This window comes from Lepisma saccharinum, chromosome 10, assembly GCF_977018435.1.
Source record: "Lepisma saccharinum chromosome 10, izLepSacc3.1, whole genome shotgun sequence".
Taxonomy (NCBI): Eukaryota; Metazoa; Arthropoda; class Insecta; order Zygentoma; family Lepismatidae; genus Lepisma; species Lepisma saccharinum.
In genome coordinates, this window is record NC_139238.1 from 28388791 (window position 1) to 28410354 (window position 21564).

Sequence of the window (21564 nt, forward strand, 5' to 3'; positions counted from 1 at the left end):
CTCGTGTCTCGTCTCGAAAACGAGACGAGAAAGGCATTCCGTCTCGTCCCGTCTCGAATTTCAAAAGGCTTGTCCCGTCTCGTGTCTCGTCTCGAAAACGAGACGAGACACGAGACGAGACGGGACATGTCCCGTCCCGTGAGCAACACTAGTCAGACAGAAAAACGCGATTAAGAAAAGTTGATTGCCTGTTGATTCTCGGTGAATCTTTGTGCGGTTATACTATATTTCGAGACTGAAACAAGACAAGCATTTGCAACTGGAGACGATACCGTCATTCTTTAAATTCTTGACTCGTATCGATAACAACGCTATTAAGACTTTCACTGCCAAGATGCCATATGCTGGGCATCAAGTTTGGGTAACTGCTAGGCCGTGGTGCGCACCAAACGGTGCCTATCTCGTGGGCAACAACATCTATCAAGTTTCATGTGCACTTGAAGTAACTGGCCTGGCATTGGCCTCTGAATACATGTTACATTTAAGACATTGAAGAGATTCGAAATAGATTAATGCATTGCTCAGAATCAAATGGTGAAAATTTTGTGTACTAGCAACTTGGAATGTAAAACTATATGTCAATCAATGTTTGACCTTGCCTTCTTTCTTTCTTTTCTTCTTCCTTTCTTTCCTTCTTCTTTTTTTTTCCAGAGGGGTCTCGTGAACACATGCGTCAATTGTGGGAAAAGAATTATTACTTTCTTTCACTTCAGATACAAGAAATGTAATATATAAGCTTAGTTCAGCGCTCTCGTGTAAAATAAATACTTCTATATGAAGAAATTAGAATGTAGAAATGCTCATGAATGTCGTCGCAGAGCAAGCTGTCCTTTTTCTCACAATTGACGCATGCGCAGCATGCACCGTATGCGTTCACGAGACGCCTCTGAATGAAATACAATCCATAAATACAATGCTGCCGGCTTCTGCTCAGGATCGTGAAGCAGGCACATCTGTTCAACCTTCAAGTTAGTACTGTACAGTGACGGTTCCAAAACTGGGAGAGGGGGGCAAGGATAGTTTACTTTAGCTTGGTAGACAAAGCTTAACATAGTGCGGAGGCAAAGGTGGAGGACAACTGCCCCCCTCACGCCTCTATATTCGCCGCCACTGGCACCGTACAATGAACATTCACATGAACTGTATTCTACAGGATCTACAAGATTACAACTTGTATTCTATTTCATAAGGGCTACACGTACAGTCACGGACACTTCTGGGTTGTAGCAAAGCTATTGACTTTCATTGGGATCATTACAACGCAGAACTGTCCGTGACTGTACATGGGCACTGTCACATTATTTACACAAAAATAAGAAACAAAATTTAAAAACACAATTTAAATCAACAAAGACATTTGGATATTAACATTGCACTATGTAATCAATTTTGGCCTGAAGGTAACTTCACCGGAACCCCTCTCCCCCGCCCCACACACACATCCGTCAAAGTGTTAAGGTGTCGAAAGTGTACACATGCATTTTTCTCTTCTTTCATTTTTAGGCAATCGCGACGATGAAGACGAAATAGTTATTACATGAAATCCATGAAGGGAACACTCACAAAAGGACATCCCACGCTCAAGCTAGGATTTGAACCTGGAACTCTCGGTACCGAGATCGTGATTCGAACACTCAACGTGTACTGAACTGTAATGCAAGATACTGAACGACTGACACCGCAATTTTCCTGGTTGGAGTACCAGCCTCGGCATGGTTGTTCCACACCAATTCCATTTATTCATCACTCATCCTCATCATAATGGTGGAAAAGCGATGTAAAATACAATACAACAGTTCAGAACTGTATGTCCACAACCATTCATGGTCTGACAGTAGCACATAAGCGGCACTGAAGGAGTTTTTTTTTTTTTCATTTTTCATTTTTTTGTGGTTCATACCCCATTGATGCTGTACATCAATCCTTTTGACAAGGTGGAGCCTGGGCCACCGCAACATAATCCTCCCTGGCAACTTAATGTACATGGAGGTCCTTGTGACCTACAGACGAGGTGAAGCCTAGGCCACCGAGAAAAATCCTCCAGGGCAACCATTTATAGACACCATATGATTTTGCAGACTACAAACTACCCTGAAGACGGAGGCAGATACAGCCTCCGAAACGTTGGTCTTTTTAAAATTAACACAGTGGTTAAAAGTCTAAAAAGTAAGAATGAATACATCACCGCTGATCAGCTACAAAGAAGAAAACCAATACAACATACTAAAAAAAAATATTTAACACTATTATATAATATTTTATGACTCGAAAACATTACATTTACAATGATGAGATAAAAACAAACCATCATCCCTTATCACATAGTGTTCTTGGTTATGAGGTGGAATATTTCTCATTCTGTCCCCTTAACATTAGGGAGACACCGTTCGCAGTCTTTGACGTAACGAAACCTGCAACAGAATATATAAAAAAAATAATTATATAACGCCCTATAACGTCTTATAAAGGGGCACCCAAAAATAGTGAGAATCTTTCAGCCAAATTTCAAATAAATATATGCATATGCACTAGACAATTTTCAGCAGCATTTTACTTGTACATTTTTCAAGGGAGAAGAATAATACATAACATAAAAATATGTATACATTCACTCATTATTGGTTTCCTATTTACTGCCAGTTTTTCGTCAATTGTTTCTCAGCCAGTATTTTTGCATATTGCAATAGTTATATGTATTAGTCTAAATTGCTGTCATATTTTCTACAACCAGGTAGTTTGTGTAAGATAGTAGATCCATTATGAACGGTCGGCACGGTACGGTTCGGCACAGCAACATAATGAACGGTCGGCAAGGCACGGTTCGACACAGCATCATTATGGACGGTCAGCACGGAACAGCAACATAATGAACGGTCGGCACATAACGGTTCGGTGCAGCACCATTATAAACGATTGGCCCTGTACGGTGCGGAACAGAACCATTATGAACAGTTGGCCCGGTGTGATTCGGAACAGCACCATTATGAACGATCGCCACGACAACAACATAATGAACGGTCAACACCGCACAGCACCATTAGGAACGGTCGGCACTGCAAGGTTCTGTACAGCATCATAATGAACGGTCGGCACACCACGGTTCAGTACAGCACCATTATAAACGGTCGACCCTGTGCTGTTCGCAACAGCACCATCATGAAAGTTCGATCCATTCCGGCTTGAAACAGCACCATTATGAACGGTCTGCACTGCACGGTTCGGTACAGCATCATAATGAACAGTCGGCACAGCATCATTATGAACGGTCGGCACAGTACGTACGGTACAACAGAGATGCACTGGCAAATCGATTTAAAGGAGAGCGTTCGGGAAGTACTCATGAGGGTTAAGTTGAGATCTGTCCTCCTCGCTTCGGCTTGCACATGAGGCAAACGGCCAGAGTGATAACCCGCGAATTAAAACCGGTTCCTTCGCCACCTAGAACATTTGTCTCATTTACACAGTACTATGAATAAAGAAATACGTAAACGAATAAATGAAGTATTGTTGCTTAAACGTACTTTCCTGAGTAAACTTCCTACAGTCCCCCAAATAGTTCCTTGTAGGGAACCTTATCTAGGAACCTCTTTGCTATGATGTAGAACAGTTGGCCGAACGTGTCGTCAATCGTAGTCGCCATCTGAGACAGAACTGCTTTGCTGTTGTCCGTCAGGATTCTGTTCATGTCGTCTCCTGATATGAATCCTGAAATACAATTAAGGACAAATGTTTAAATTTCTGGAGATTGTCCTTGTAGTCGCCTTCAAAACAGGACAACAAATCAGTAATTCGTATGATGGGACATTATGTTATTGATCACATCCCCACATTTTACCTTTGTCCGTGCCAGTATAAGATAAGGATTCAATGAATCCAAATCCCCGATTGGTTTAGTAAACATTTTGCATTAATTTTATAATAGAATAGTCAAGAACAAAAAAACGGACAAACACTGTAATGTTCGAAGGGGTTGTGATGCTTTTTGTTGGTTTAGTACAGTCACTGACATTTCTGGGTTATGTGGACTCCCATTTACTATCAACGGGTAAATGTAAGGAAATGTAAGATACCTGAACCCAATATGGCCTAGTACCGAATATGGCCTATTTGCTCTTTCCAAGTAGTTATAAGTAGAGCTCGGATTTTAGGTTTTTAACCTAATTTTTTGTTTCCTTTACATGTATGTAAGAAATAATAAGTTATGTAAGCGTTTCGTTAAAAAATACAACAACTGATGAAGTTTTATAGTCCCTAAAAAACTATTTTAGGTTTTAGCGCCTAAAACAAGCCTTTCTTAAGGTTTTTATATATTTCTAAAGGTTTTACAGGATCTTTTTGTCACAAGGATGCATTTGCTTTGTTTGGTCACGAAGAAATCCAATGACAAACGTGTTTGAAACGTACTCTCTGTCGATTTCCCTTCCTCCAAGTGGATGGTGATTTTTCAAAGCTCTAAACAAAGCAAAATATCTGGTGCCACTGTACAATACAAAGTGGTCTGATTTGTGTGGTCTTGTTCACTTTCGCGTCACTTGGAGCTTTGTGGCAATTCACGCCTTGCAAACTAACATTTCAGCATTGAAGTTTGCACCACTGACTATGTTTATGTTGAAAGATTATTTCCAGCATATAAGACAAAATTGCGGAGTGGATAACATAATGAAAGATGTTTGCCTAACTACACGGCGAAGAGTGGATTCTAATAGCAAATTTCCAATGGTAAGTTCTGCCATCGCCGTAGGGTAACGCAACACACACAACGTTATGCAAGATATTTCACGATATAGGTGTCACATTTTCATTGCCGGTGACTATACCTATCAGCATTTTTCAGGAATTTTTAACTATTTTAAGTTATTTTGAACGTACTTCAGGAATTTTCGAGCCTAACTTTAGATTTTTAGGACCTATTTTAGGATTTTAGAACCTATTTTATGGTTTTTAGAACCTATTTTAGGATTTTTAGAACCTATTTTAGGGTTTTTTAGAACCTATTTTAGGATTTTTAGTCTATTTTAGGAACCTAAAAGCACACTTTTTAGAACCTAAAAATCTGAGGTCTAGGTATAACCCAGAATAGTTCATAAATGTACATGACGTACATAAAAACACGGCAGAAATAATTGAACGTTAGTGTCTCGCATCTGTCAGATTATTTAAGATGGGAGTTTAATGTACAGTCACCGGCAATAAAACTGGCACACCTAGATCCTGAAATACTCACTTCCCTGCAACGCGTTATGGGTGTTGCCTAACTCATTCAACGGCAACTTCTATCAACGCCGTAGAGATAGGCAACACACACAACGGCTTGCAGGGGAAGCGGATATTTCAAGATTTAGGCGTCCTATTTTTATTGCCGGTGACCGTACCCAGATAGTCCTGTTTCTGCACCATTGAATGGAGAAAGAGGAAAATCAAAAGATAAACGGAGGAAGGAAGAGAAAGAGAGAGAGTGGAGCGTAATAGGAAGAGAGAATATATTAGAGCTCTCGCCACGTAAACAGTTCAGTCAAGGTCACACCACCCACCTACAGTGTTGCCAATGAGCAACAATTTCAACCGACGAAATCAAACGAACACGTACAACGCTCGAAGTGTCGACTGAGCAACTTAGAGGAAGTGTGGCAACTCTGGAGGGCCAGGGGTGTGGAGGAGGCAAGGGGAAGTTCCGACCTTGAGTGGACTGTTTTTGTGGCGAGAGCTATAGTAGGAACCGAAGAGCTCAGCAGAAAATATTTCCCGACACCCTTGAACCAACCCGAAAAAAATTCTTTGGTGACGTCACAGAAACTTACCAAGAACTCCGCCATTGAACAAGTTTCCAAAATAGAATCTGCCCCTATCAGGAAGCGCCCTCACTTGGAATCTTCTCAGATTCATGTAAGTTATGTTCTTTTTCATCTTTGGCCTTCCTTCAAGCGTCCACGTGACCTTCATATCGACTGAAACAGGAAAAAAGTTAATTGTCACTATAGATTATTCAAGTCTTTTTATTAGAATACTGGGCAGCATATAGCACTATCTTAAACGGAAGTATGCGAAATACACAAAGCTGTTAGCGAAATGTTGACATAATTATATTCAAGCAGTAAAGTTGTTACAAGCCACAAGAGCAACGAGTTTAAGAAAATGATAAAAGATGGCAGCACAGTTACGTCAGAAATCTTGAGGTTAATCAGCAAGTGATTAACTTGAGAATTAGTAATCAAATTAGTGATTAAAATTAGGAGAAAACTTTGCAGAAATGCTCAGATATTAACTGATTAATGAATGAAAAAGGCTCGAAATCTGATCAAAACGAGTGCAGCAATCACAGAAAAGATGATTCATTCATTGGGTTTATTTTACTTCGCTTTTCTATCTCACGGGTAATCATGAGAATGGTAAATCGTATGATGAAATTGGTGAAGGGACACTCACAGAGAGCACACACGCCCAGGCGGGGATTCGAATCAGGAACCCCTGGGGTAGTAGCACGCTCTGATAAGTGATAACTACACTGACACGGAAGTAGAGCAATGCCACGGTATGGCAGAAACCTGTCATCTGTTTTTTTTTTCCTAAAATTAATACAATATAACCTCTTGTTCTCAGATTACTTCTCTTATTTTCATACATAGCTAGTACACCCGTGTATCATTGAATTACATCAATCATTTGCTTTATAAATCTATGGTGCAACAGTTCAACCGGATTCTAACGTGATGTACAAGTTATCTTAATTCTATTTGCTATAGAAGAGCAGAAGCCTGTAGTGTGCTTCTACAGAAATAAGCGACGATTTTTTAAAAAAAAAACAACAGAAAAACGTGCAAATACTGGCAATCGAGTTGCATTTTTTTGAAACTACAAATTCGAATTAACAATTTAAACGGAACAGTAGAATAAAATTTACCTTGAACTCCCTATGAAGACATCCAGGAACAACTCGTACTACGAACTGCAGGCAAAATTGTTCAAAAACATGAGACAGATGAAAGGGAAGAGGAAGGTTGAAGTGTATTATTTGTGTAAAAAAAAAAAAAAAAAAAAGTCTTATTTGACTTATGGAGAGAATTCTTAATGGTTCAGTTGCATGGTCTCCAAGATACGTACACATGTGCAAACATTGTATTTACAACAATAATAAATAACTCCGTTTATGTCTCGTGTCACCGTGATTATAATCAGTAATGAAAATAAGTATGTTCTCTGGATTTATTGGTATTTGTGGCAAATAATAGGTTTTTAAACAATACTTCAATTATTTTAGTTTAGTCTTAGTTTAGTCTTCTTTGAGAACTAGAATGTTGAATCTGTGTTGAGTTAAATCTGGTGTGCGATACATGAACATAGCTAGGGTTTACCTATTGTTCCGTTTAAATTTTTCATTAAAATTAGTAGTTTTAAAAATGCAACTTCATTGGAAGTACTCCGTGCGGGAGATCGTGAGAGTCCTTTGACATTGTTTGAAGATAGTTGTGAAGATCTCGGATGAACTCCGACAAAGAATAATAAAGACAATGGCAAAAGGTCTCTGCAGTCTCTCCAATGGCGTCGTCACCTTGTTATCAAGTAAAAGGCTCGGGTTCGATACCCGGATGAGGGGAGGGGCCATGCCCCCTTTTCGAACTATGAAATATTTAGATGTTAAACTATAAAAAAAATTACGAAAATAACATCGGGAATTTTAAAATTTGTAAAAATTTCGATTTAATCCTTGCATATATTAATATGTGTTCCTTAATCAATTTCATATCATTGCTCATCATAATCGTTGCGGTTAGACAAGCTTGGCAGAAAAGCAACGCATAATAACCTAATTCAATTAACCTCACAGCATTTATGTTCTTCTCTTTGTTGCACATAAAATCTAACACTTAATAAAAACATTTCAACTGTAGCTTCCGTCTCTCTCTCTCTCTCTCTCTCTCTCTCTCTCTCTCTCTCTCTCTCTCTCTCTCTCTCTCCCTGTGTGTGTATGTATGTATATGTGTGTTTGTGTGTGTGTGTATGTATATGTGTGTTTGTGTGTGTGTGTAACGGTGTGGTGTGTGATATAGATAAGACATTTTCAGATCTGGCCCCTCCATCAAAAAAATCCTGGGTATGCCTATCTGCACATAAAATATCCTTAAAGAACAAAAATTAAGAGAAGTCGAAAAGACTGCGAGGAATTCCAGGAAGAACGAGGACATTGTAAAAGGACGCCGAGGAACTCAAGAATGGACAAGGGCAGTTTAAAGAACTTTGACGAACTCTGAGGTGGAGAAGGACAATATCAAGGAACCCATGAGGAACTCCGAAGGGAATAAGGACACTTATGGATACTATGAAACGGCACATCTCCTCGGCATTCTTTCTGTTATGTTTCCTCACGAGATAAGCTATTGGAGTTTCAACTTTGCTCTCTCTGCTAAATCACTAGTAAAGATAAAGCTGCCGGCTTGGTGTCCGAGCGCGTTAAGTGCACGACTTTCGAAGTTCCCGGCCTAGACATGAAATATCACTCATCCTCATCGTCGCGAAGCTACGAAAAATAACAAGTTACAAATACCAATAAAGTTAAAGCTTCTACTGTCCATTGCACCATGACGTGAACCACACGTTCCAGGTATCTCCTCTAAAGAGCTCGATTTGGGGGTGAGATCGACTTATCTCCACTTGTAATCGTTAGCAGTAAGGTGGAGTCACGTATTTCCAATTCACTGACTCTTTTTTTACAGTCAGGCATATTCCTAAGAATACATTATTTCCGCTCTCCTGTAACTTGGATAAATCTAGATTTGAATTACGGCACTCTGATTCTCACACGACAATATCATCTGCACCAAGCTTTGGCCGTGTTTATTCCATTAGAGACTGGGAGAACCCCAGAGCTACATGAAGGAACAGTAGCCGGACAATTGCGATGAACACAGAAGTGAAATGACGGATGGACAATTGCGATGACGGAAAATTGCTATGAACACAGAAGTGGAAGGACGGGTGGACAATTGCGATGACGGAAAATGGCGATGAACATAGAAGTGAAAGGGCGGGTGGACAATTTTAAATCTTCTATCAAATTTAAGGGTGACTTAATACCCCGTACAATACATCTTACGAGTACAAGAGAATTGGGCGGGTTAAAGTTACAGTGGTGTAAGTCACTTTTTGTTTTTAAAAAAAGAGTCTGACTCACAGCACTTTGCTGATCAACACAACAGCTGTTTCCTTTATCACTAGACCTTAAACTGTCATCTGTTGACAGTTGAATGAATCTCTGACTTACTTCACGTTTTCTGTTAACAGATTGACTTATATAGATCTGGTTTCTGTGTCAAAGTCTTTTTTTATATATAAGTGACTTACACCACTGTAACGTTAACCCGTCCAATTATGTGAAATATTGATACTTTCGAATAGAACACTGCTTGCTCTCATACTTTCTCCAGGCTTGAGACTGGCAAGGTAGCTCTGTAACGTTCTTGCATTACAACCACTTTTAGGTTAGGTTAGGTTAGGTCCACCTGTGCGTTAGTGATCCTGATCGTCGAAATTGTCCTACCATTAATTTGTAAAATGACCTTCGCCGTTAAAATCATCGCAATTGTCCGTCATTTTGGCCTCATCGTAATTGTCCGCCACCGCAATTGCCCTAGATTCGAAGGAATATTGCTGGAAAAACTTCCACCTCAAATCTCAATTCCTGGAATTGAACCCGGATCCCCGGTGAGGCAGTCAGATACCCTACAGACTGGACCATCGTTGCTCTCAATATTACCAGTAATCCACAATAAAAACTAAATATGAAAGATAGAAAACAAATACACTCTTCCAATTGGTTAAAAGTCCAGTTTATGCCCAGATAAGATATCGAGGCTAAACTTTAAGTTTGTATTGAGATAGAACCACTATATGCTTCCACGGGGTATTGAACCAGGAGTCCCTTAATTACAAAGTAACTCCGTTACCGCAACACCATCGGATTAATCCGAACGCGCCTGTACTCGATTGGCTGCTGTTTGGTTGGTTCAAATTCAAACTTCATCCTTTACTAAGAACTAAGCCAATTATTATTTTATCTAAAAGTAGAGAGAGGTAAGGGAGAACTAATTAGAGAAAATTCTGAAAGTAATTTTGGCTCCGGTTACCCTTTCTACACCCTCGATTTCAGGCACATTTCAAATATTTTCGTGAAAATAGATAAAGGCGGGGCCGCGGTAGCGGTAGGGGAGCGGTAAGTCAATTACCCCAGGGGCGGAGCCCGGAATCGGTGGGAAATTTGGACTCAACAATTTCAAACGACAAAATCTCAACTTTAAACGGCTGTACAGTTGTAAATACTTCTTTCCGCGCTCCATTTTTTTATTCACAATTAGGATCACATAATCTTCATAATAAAAAAAAATAATTGAAAATTCGAAGATGTAGAATAGGGTACCCAACCCCTTATACGTAATGGAACCAGTCCAGAACGGACGAGGAACTCAGTTTGTGCATGTATGTTCATATCCCTGTCGCTAGACGACTCTCAAATCACCCACATCACTCAACAGTGTTTTGTGCAATGTTTTGGTCTTCAAGATCACGGGACCTTACACCGTGTGATTTTTTCCTTGTGGGGTTTCATTAAAGACAGGGCATTCGTCTCATCGATGCCGCGTGATATCGCAGTCCTGAGGGACTGTGTTGATGCGAGTGTGGCAAGACCTAGACTTTCGTGCCGATGTGTGTCGTGTCACCCATGGTGCACGCATTGAACATTTGTAGGTGAAAAAGAAAAATTGTTTGAGTTCCTCGGTCGTTCAGGAGTGGTTTCTTTAACGTAAGTTCAATACTTTACTTGGAATAATTTTTTGTAACCCCACAATTATTTATGGAACGCCCGGTGAGAAACAGTAGAGATCTTCAGCAACGCCGTCAAAAATAACCATATTATTTAACTTTTAAAGTATATGAAATCCAATACTTACTGACACTAACATTGCAAGGTCCTGACCCGTATATTGGCAGGAAGATTATTCTCCCTGTGCAATCGTAGCTGCCCACCATCGTGTATTCAGGAGCAAATATGTCGAACTCCATGAAATACCTCCTTGGATCCACGCTGAAATGCAAATGTTAATTTAATTTAGAGACAACAGTATGAGTGATATGCCTGGTAACGCTTAACAATGACTGTGTTTTAACAAAATCGGCAACATCTTTGTTAATAGCACGAAATGTAATTTTGCAAGGTACTGTGGGATCCATGAGTATTACCGTGCAAATTGTCCATGACTATTTTCATTAATTTTCCTCTTACATCCTAAGTGGTTTCAAGCGATGGATTTTTATGTATGCTTGTGCAGAAGTTGTCAACAGCTTGTTTTGAGTTTTCTTTTAATTCTTGAAGCTCTTATTGGGTTAATAAAGTGCACGAACATGGTGCTGGACAATTTGCACGGTAGTACTCATGAATTCCACTGTACATACTCGTATTTATTTCAATCCTGTCGTAATGCCATCGGATAATAGGAAAAGTCTCCGATGTATTCTGGACTATATATCCCACCACTCACTGACATAAATGTTCTCCATGAAGGAAGCCCCGGAGGCAAAAAATGCTCGATTACAACTCCCTTCCAAAAGAAAATTGTCCCAAAAGGCAGAAAAAATTAAGAAATCGCTCAATTAGCCCTTTTTTAGGGTGAAAATGCCCTTTCTTCGTGTCCTTAGCAACCAGTTTCCACGGGCGTTTTTTTTTGCACACATTGTTTGATTCATGTCATCCATGTCTTCATTATCAAACTACATTATTTCTCACAGATAAATAACTCACAGATGAATCGACTCCTGGTCACAAGAGTGACATCTTTATAAGGAGATTTAGTACAGATACAATTAGATATTGGTATACTCAATGCGAAAATGTCTACATCGAGCTTCTTTAAAGAGACATTATTTTGAAATTCGAACAAAGTGAGATAGTTGTATTTTTTAATTGGCTTCATTACTAGGTCATGAGAAATGAATATTGTAAAATTTTGAGACCTTGAAAAATGTTTCCCTCCCCTGTAGAAAATGTCAAAATTCAAGGTCAGGCCGCCCATTTTTTCATGAAAAGTGAAACATGGGTAAGTTCGGAATGCTGTATCTTTGGAAATCAACAACATCCCAAACTTTTGTTTTGATATACTGTTAATATAAGACTGGTTGCTTATATACATTCAATTGTTTTGATGGGACATTGTTGCTTTCTATTGTTATGCGACATCAAAGAGGGTACAAAATGCAGTTTTTTCCTGTTTTCGGCACTTGGTTAAGCAACAGTACCCCCAAAGATTTGTTTACTGGGCATTGATGCTCACTATTAGAACAGGCTACCTGATATAGCACATTACTGGAATATTGATGCTGTTAGCAGATAAATAACCCTTTGAATACTCGAAAATTGCGAAATCCGCATCTTTAGAATTAGACCTATCTCAAAACAGCATCAAGGTAAAAATACACTAAGTATGCCAACTTGTAGGTGAATATAGCTATGTACTAACACCAGGAATGAAAAAAACTTTGAGGCCTCGTCCCATTTTCGTGAAAATAATTTTAAAAATATTAGGAAATGTCAATGTAAATTATCACACTTCCTCCCCTATCAGAAAGTGGAACAGACCTTTCTCCTACTTTTCTTTGTTCGAAATGGAACAGCCCCTGTATTGCCAAGTTATGGGACAGTTTTAGTTTTTCTTTCTTTGATGGATAGCATAGTGGTAACGTCGCATCCTTGTAATCAAGGGGTCCCGGGTTTGATGCAAGGTTGAGGTACAAGATGTTCGGATCGCAGTTTAAACTGCAAGTCTCCAGTCCCGATTAGCTTTCCTGTGAATATATACAGTGGCGTACCAAGGACTTTCGAAAGGAGGGAGGGGCTATACATTTTTTTAGTAGGCAGCCATCTCTTTGCCATCTTTTCCTGCCTTTGACATTCTTTTTACTGGTCCAAAGGGGGGTTATTATCCCAACCACCCCCCCTATATGCACGCCACTTTCTATATTGCAATAAGAGTATGTTAGTAAACGATTTTGTATTATAACATAACTTTCTTGCTATACATAACTTGAGATTCCCAGAATAAACCAATTTCAATTCAGGTAGGCCTAAGAGCGGACCTTCGTGATGGAGTGGTTACCGCAGCAATCCACGACGCCAGGGGTCCCGGGTTCAAATCTCGGTATTGGGATCATTGATTGCTCTTTGTGAGTGTCACTTCATCGATTTCATAATATCATCACTCACGGTCTTAGTAAAAAGTGACAGAAAGGCGACGTAAAATAACCCGATATCAGGCAATCAATCTCAAATAGGCTTAGGAAAAGTAGGCTTAGGATAATTCCATCATCTTTAATATTGTTACTGTAAATAACCAACGTGCTTTTTTTATCATCATGGCAATTCTTTTAAAGAAATTTTAAAGCATCAGACACAAATTTATATTTTCGGTGCTCCACCTTTCAAGCATAATGGGGTATTCCAGATTTGCTTGTTTCTTTGAATTGTGGTGCGGACAAGCCTTCAAGAAGTGATCAGTTCTCCCGTCTGACAGAACTAGATGACGAGCAGGGACGGCGACAGGGGTGGGCAAGCGCCCACCCAAAAATTCCTGTGCCCACCCGAGTGCCCACCCAATCAAATTCACTAAGTACATATACTTGGGGATATGTGAATGTTTCAATAAATAAGTGTATTCTGGTGTTCATTACATGTATATTTTACTAATGAATATTATCTATACTAGAAAATGTTCACATATCATCATCCCATAAAAAGCTGATTTAACTTTGTCATTAGAAAGCAATAAGGCATTACTGGAGATCTTGAAACAAGATAACTGTGACCAATTGAATACTTCTATGATTAGAAGCAGCTAGTGGGCTTAGGAGGCGCAAAATTATGCAGGCTTTAGGGTGAGCTTGAGGGCTGCAGCTCCGGGCCTTTACTGGGGAAGAAACTCCTTTGAAAATTAGGTACTTCGGATGTGATAAAATAAAACGTAGGAATACGTATAACGAACTACCTCGTATAGCTTTGCGAAAAGTTATAACTGAAACTGTGGAGGGGATTGGGGTGGGGTCTTGGTGTTGTAAGCTACGGGTCTTCACATATATATATATATATATATGTGTGTGGGGGGGGGTGTAAGGTTGAATTTTTGTACCCCCCCCCAAATAAAAAACATTTCTTCGCAACTGCCGAAATGTACTGTAAGTGAATTATACTAGACTTTTCGTATTTCAAAATACGAGCGTCAAGATTTATTACAGAGGGGCAAGGTAGGAATTCGAAGGGAATGACGGAAGACAATTATTTTTCAATTACGTTTACAAATGTGAAAATGACAAAAGACGCAAATACTGCTTTTCCAATATAGTGTCGCTATTCAATTCGTTTAAATGAAATATCTAACTATTTTGAAACGAACAATGTTCACCCAGTTTATTATTATGAAAATAGACAATAATGTGTTGAATATTTGTACAATATTAGAGTACACACATAAAGTTATTTTCTAAACTTTTCAAATTTGCAAACTTATACACTTTATCCCCTTCATCCAATACAACATGCAGACATGTTACCCCATCTTTAATATCATTGCACCCACAACGTTGCCGAAGGTCACGCATGCGAGCGTACCCGAGTTTAAACAATATATGTAGTACAATATCCTACAGCAGGGGTTCCCAAACTTTTTTCGTTTCAAGGCGCCCTTGGTGTTTCAAGATTTTTGCGCGTAACCCAAGTCAGAATGTAGGCCTATCTAACACTTGAAACGCCTAGCAGAGTGTGGTTAGGTTCCTTGTCTTAAGTTAAGTTAGGTTGCTTGCCTTAAGTTAAAAATAAACACATACTTATTTCAAATTTAGAAACATTTTACATGTAAAAAGTATACTAAATAAACACATATTTTTAACAATCACATCATTTCAGTGAAAATATTGGAACATTTCTCGGCTTTCCTGTAAGCCAGCCACTGCACAGCGGCGCACACTTCGGGAACCACTGTCGTACAGTATAAATTAGGTTCTTCGTATTCCTATTATTCGTATTGTTATTTGTTTTGGTTTGGGTTTTGTTTCTCAAGTTCACTTTATGCACAGAAAGGTTAATCGGGACTGGACCTGTATAATTTCAAATTGGATCCGAACCACTATGTGCCTCCACGAAGTTTCGAACCCGCCCTGTTGTTATTATCATGGCATTTTGTAACTGTTTTGCCACGTAGGTGCTCATCTTCTGGGTTCGAATCCGGGACTGGGCATGGCTTTTCTTTTGCGAGTGTCCCTCATCGTTGCGATTAACGAAAAGTGACAGAAAACCGACGAAATAACAAAAATCAAATATAAAATCTAATCATTTGCCACTCTGGGTCCCAATGTAAATATCTTATGCCCGAGTATTTACTATTCGATCCCCCATCACACATTATTATTATTAATAATAATAATAATAATAATAATAATAGCTTCATTAAGCGTACGAGACTCAGCCTGAGGCTATTATGCCCACCCAATGGTAGAATCTGCACATATTTTAAACCAACATATTTGCCACAACACAATCATATAGTGAAGCTATCTACCGCAGCTTAACACGTTGCTGAGCGAAACGAAATTTTGCTCGCTAAGCAAAGTTCACTTCAACCAACGCCAAGCAACTTTGCTCGATATACACTATAGGTGCCACTGAACTTACCGAGCAGATATTACTTTCAGTCTGTCAAACCCATAATGCCTTGAGGCCGTGACTTGAGCGGTGAGGCCCAGCAACCCTATCCCCTGGTCGAATGTCATCTCCGTCACTCTGAGGGGGTCCAGACGGGGGAGTCTCAACTCGGGCAGCTCTGAAAAGGAAAGAGTTCCATTACCGCCACAACCAAGATTTTGAACACCAAACCATCCCTTCGCTCCGATTCATTCAGAGTTGACTGCCAAGTGGCGTATTTTCCATGTTACCGGATTTTAAATTTTAATCAAACTCTTTAAAGATATTTTTATTTTTATTTTACATTTAGCGTTAATATGGGGGTAATTGCTCACTAGACCCTCTGTATCTACGTATTAACCCAGCTTACCCGTGTCGTCCGAGAAACTTACCTAGAGAGGGCTCTCGTAAGGCCACACTTTTCTTTATCACTAAAATTCAATAAACCATTTAATTCTGTTACTGATTCACTGCTTTCTTTGTTGATTATATATGTGCAGTTGTCTATTAAATATAATAATTACAAAACTTATCTTTAATGAAAAATAATAATCAATTATTGCATAAGTGTCACACACGTATTGTACCATTCACTAAGACTTACAAAAAAAAAACAATAATTTTTCATCAATACTTTCTTGTTCATAGAAGTGTAGTTTGTGAATTCTATTATTTCGCAGAATATTCTAGAGCCCGGAAGTTCAGGCATTTATTTTCGTTAAAATAGGCAGGCAAAAAGGCATTTATAATGTGGTAAATAGGCACTAAAAATGAAAAAAAAAAGGCAAAATAAACCGAAAAAAGGCACATTTAGAAGTCGCTTACTTTTATCTACAGCGCCTTGAATAACGTAGTGTGGAAAACGACCCAAGAAACTGGTTCCCCGAGACGATGACAAGTAGATGGCAGTGCGATCGACACAGCTGCTAATTTTGTTATGAAAGTAATGCGGCTTAGTTAGTTTTTGGAATATATTGTGTAGATTTGTTTCTCTAGAAAGGCGGTAAGTGAATAGATGGAAACAGTTATATTTGTGGAGTGATTTGCAGTCAAGAAATGGCATTAATTTGGAGAGAAAAGTATAATAAAATTAATAAATAAATAGCATGCGTAACACAAGAAGAAACATCGCAATGTGATTCCGGACGTCAGGTCTTGGACTGTGTATTAGAGTTTATTTTTCTATGTTATTAGAATATAAATAGTATCCTGAGAGATATTCATACCGAGGCGACAAACCACAAGTGTCGCTTGGAAGCGAGCAGTCTGTAATCAATGCAGCCTTTCGAACCTTAGGGACACCAGCTCTGACTGCACAGTTTCCTCAAGGAGATTTTAGACTAAAGCGACACGCGACAAACGATACGAGGATTTCACACCAAAGCGACACGGGTCATTCGGTCTAAGGCAACTTTCATACCGAAATGACACATGTTGCTTGGAAAGGAGCCCATCAAGAGCAACATTTCACATCGTAGCGGCATGACGGGAAGCACAGGCCAGCGTTCGGTTGGTGAAAACCTCAAGCGATAAGTGTCGCGTGCCGCTTGTCGCTTTGGTGCGCAATCTCACTAAAGCAAGACACTCATTGCATCGCGTATGCGCGAACAACAAACCACGGCAACATGTTGCAAGCTATTGAGGAAATGGCCCAGTTTGAGCGACGCAGAAGCGACAAAGCGACACGTGTGGCTTATCGTGTCGCCTAGATCTGTTGTTGTAATGTGCGATTTATCGTGTCGCCTATCTGTTGTTCGCAAGCAACGCTTGCTAATAGACTGAAGGCACCATGTCGCTTGTCACTTAGTTGGGACCCTCATGTGCAATGAATGCTATTTTACAATCTGGAAGTGTGTGTCACTAGTGTGACAGTGTGAACATCCCGTGTCGCTTGTCCCATTGGTTTGAAAGTTGCCTTACACTCATGTCGATGGCACTAAGAAAGTTTTGTGGGGTTCCCCTTGTCGTTTCATGCAATCATCATTATCATCATCGCCGCGATTAGTTTAAAGCAGAAGAAAAGAGATAAATATCCAAAATAAAAAATGCTTCAGTGTGTATATCTTTAAAAGAAATGATGATGATGATGATAATAATAATGAACCTAATTCATACACAAAAATTTAGTTGCCAAGAACATTCCACGCGTATTTTTTCTCCCGTATTATTAACGAAAGTATGACGATAACAGGACGTGGTCGACTGTCTAGAATGTTCGTTAATATCTTCGCGACCACTGTACCAAATATCATAGCAATTATCACATTCATAGAAATGCTTCATGTAAAAGAATCAGACGTTGCAGCGAAAACTCCATTTACTTCCATTATAAGCAGACGAATGCCTAGCACGTGTACCGACACCAGCGCCTCTAGCGGTATCATTTTCGAGTGGAACCAGCCTGAGAGCGCAGAAGCATGCCGTTTTCCACACTACGTTATTCAAGGCGCTGTACTTTTATCTATAATTTCTGGCAAAATGTTAAAATCTAAATTGGGAAGAGCATTTCAATTTTCTCCGTCTTGATTGCACATAACTACAAGGTGCTTTTTAAGTTCTCAACATTCATTGATAATTAGTCGTCTGTCAGAGAGAATGTTTTTCATAATAGAAAATGATCTTTCTACTTCGACAGAAGTTATTGGAGCATACATATAACAAGCTAATGTAGCTGGACTCATTTTGGTAACAGCATTTTCACCTTTTAGAATATCACAAATTGTTTTCAATTGTTTCAAGTCCTCATTTGCACTCACTACCCGTTAGCACTTTTCCGCAACAGCTCACCCCTTTTCTCCTGGCACTTCCATCATCTGCTGCATAGATTCCTCGAAGATTTTCATGGATGCTATAATTGTAATTGTCACTGGCAATGCACCATAATGTGCAAAAGTAAACTTGAATAGCACAGGAGTTTTTTCACTTCACGAATTGAAGCCGCTTCATTTTCTGGAAGAGCATCGATCACCTCACTGATTTTTTGAAGGTTGTTAGCATAATATATAGCTGCTGATATCCAGGTTCCCTATCTCGTCAAGACTGGTTGCTGAGGTAAACTAAGCTCAATCGCAACTTCCTGAAATTTTCGGGTTCGAGAGGGAGATTTCAGAAATATTTTCTTTGTGTTCGAAATCAACCTGTCCACTTCAGCAGTCAATCATGCACAAGAGATGTTAGCCGAAAGGCAATATCCTGACTCAGCATGAAATACTTTTTTCTCACACTTTTCTCCTTCAGCAATGTTGAAACATGCGTGAGTTCAATATTACTTAAATAAGGCGAAAATTATTCACATAATAAACGGAAGAAAAATAAATGCCAACAACGTTTTTTGGGAGAAAAATAATTTATATACACATTTTTTTTAAAAAAAAATGTCAAATTTCATTGAAAAAGGCAAAAAAAGGCAATATAATTAAAAATAGGCAGTGGGGTCCCAAATAGGCAAAATGAAAAGGCTTCCAAAACATTCGGAACAACATAAGAAACGTATATCCGGAAAAATTTTATCAATATATGCAGTAGATAAAAAGAGGCATTTTGCCAAACTTCCGGGCTCTAATTATTACCCTTGTAGGTAAGTGTACAATGATGTACACGTACTTCTTGCACTGTGATACGATATTTGTAATTGCTTAGGCAGGTCTGTCAGCATGTGTATCCATTTTACGTTTCGGTCTGTAGATATTGCATTCTTTCATATGTGCTGTATTTGAGTCTTACATAATAATATACGGAATTACTATTTAGAATTGTAATTGCATACTAGTGTTGCCCACGAGACGAGACGAGACGAGACTTTGGTCTGTCCCGTCCCGTCTCGTGAATATGCTGTCTCGTCTCGTGTCTCGTCTCGAAAATATTAGTTTGTCCCGTCTCGTGTCCCGTCTCGAAGGGTTCTGTCTCGTCTCGTCTCGTCCCGTCTCGTTTTGTCCCGTCTCGTCTCGTAAAAGTGATCCGGGATATCATGCCAACAAAAGTCAAAAGTAGCAGAAACACGAAATATTTTTCCGGAAAGTGGGATAAAGCTCCAAATATTTTACCCATTGTGAGAATAAATAAGGTTCGTTAATCATGAGGACATTAATATTAAAAATGCAGTTTGTTGGTTACTGATTGCTAGGTATCTTATGAAATCTACTTTGTGGTTTTTCTCGCTTCATACAACTGTCTATCCATCGTACATTTATACCAAGTTTGTTAGAACCTGTCCCGTTTCCCGCGCTAGCGATCGCTCGACAGTTTTGGTGCCAATGAGAAACGAGAAAAAAGTCGTCTGCTGGGCAGCGAGGAGCGAATGGAAGCCAGAAGAGAGGAGCTTACGTAGACGTTGTTGCCACGTTGCGTATTTTAATTTGCTGCCTGGCTTTGGCTTTCCCCAGCACGGAGTTCAGGCGGTCTTCAGCAGCAACACCGCTTGGTTTATGCTAGAAAAGCCAGTGATCAGCTTCCGCGGGAAGCCGGACAGGTTGTAACAAACACGGCATAAGTGAGTGCTCTTTTTCATTACTGCTATACCTTTTGGAAGTCTTGAAATGTTTTCCAATAGACCTTCTTTCTTTCTGAATGTCGAACTTCCGTGCACTAATTCTAAGCTTGGCGCTGGGAAGCAACAAAAAAGTTTTTAAATGTGTAGTACGAACACAAAAGACTATTTAAAATTTCAATACTTAGTACATTACAAATAGAAAGCATTTATTGTTCTTAATATTGTTAAACATCTTCTATGACATAAGTTTCAAAAAGTGTTTCTTTGTGATATTGTGCTGTTTCTTATGCCCAGCTTATGACGCACATACTTCTTTGTTTTCCCTTTAGCCTCTAAGTCCGGTACCACCACCGCTTGATCTAATTTATCCTTCGGCAGGCACGCATCTAGAAATATATGTCGGGGGAGGGTGTCTGAGCCAAGTGTTTCAGAAAAAATGATAATAATAACATTAACGACAACAATTAAGCAAATGTTTAAATTAATAAATTAATGCATTAATATAATTCATAGGTCTATTCACTTGAATATGTAAATTAATCAATTCTATTATTGTTATTGCATGACATGTTACAAAGATGGTAGAAGAATAGTAATATAACAGCACGAATATTAGCTAATATCTAGCTTACGTGTAGTTAAGATCGTCAAAATCTGCATAAAAACAGCTGTCCTGGCAAGAAAATTAATGTCAAAAAAGGTGATGAATTGAATATTTGCTGAATAACAAAAAAAGATGTTACATCCAGTTGACGAAAAATAAAGTTCCTGATTAATATTTTATGCTCATTATTATAAGTAGTAGCGTACATAAAACTTCATTGATACTATCATTCAAAGCAGTATGATCCCAATAGAATCCTTGTTTTCTAGTAAGTTCGGCAGGAATATGTAACCCTCGATTATGCTAAACAAATATATTTTTTGTTTAGCTAGAGCAAGGCCCCAGGAGGATGCAAGAAGCCTTTCCTGCAAAATCAGATATATGCATATCAGATTATGCATATAACGTGTTATTGGAATCAACATATTTGTGTAAATTGGGTGCCTCCCCGATGGCGTAGTAATAACGTCGAGGTCTTGTAATGAAGGGTCCTCGCGTCGATACTCAATGGAGGCACAAAGTAGATCGGATCGCACTTTAAACTGTAGGACGGTTCGCGATTTAGCCTATTTGCGAATCAAGTGGACTTAAAAAACAAAAAAAAACAAAAAAAAAACAATATCAACCTTAAGAATATTAGAATAAACTAATTCACCCGCAGGTAAGTCAAATTTCACATATCCTTCTTCATCCTCGTTCATAGACTTCCTGCAATACTCTTGTGTTGCATCCCACCAGGTGCGAAAAATGTGAAGTTAT

The 21564-nt window shown here is 39.1% G+C and overlaps 1 protein-coding gene across 1 annotated transcript in view; it reads right to left on the reverse strand.

Annotated features, from left to right (window-relative positions):
* Window positions 1–3538: 3538 nt before the first annotated feature.
* Window positions 3539–21564, reverse strand: part of LOC145994039 (protein takeout-like) — a 58672-nt gene continuing 40646 nt past the window's right edge. The window contains exons 3-6 of the mRNA XM_083130122.1: window positions 15704–15851; window positions 10941–11074; window positions 5799–5945; window positions 3539–3705 (exon numbers count right to left, since the gene is read on the reverse strand). Coding sequence (XP_082986248.1) covers window positions 3539–3705; window positions 5799–5945; window positions 10941–11074; window positions 15704–15851 — 596 coding nt within the window. The remainder of the gene's footprint in view (window positions 3706–5798; window positions 5946–10940; window positions 11075–15703; window positions 15852–21564) is intronic.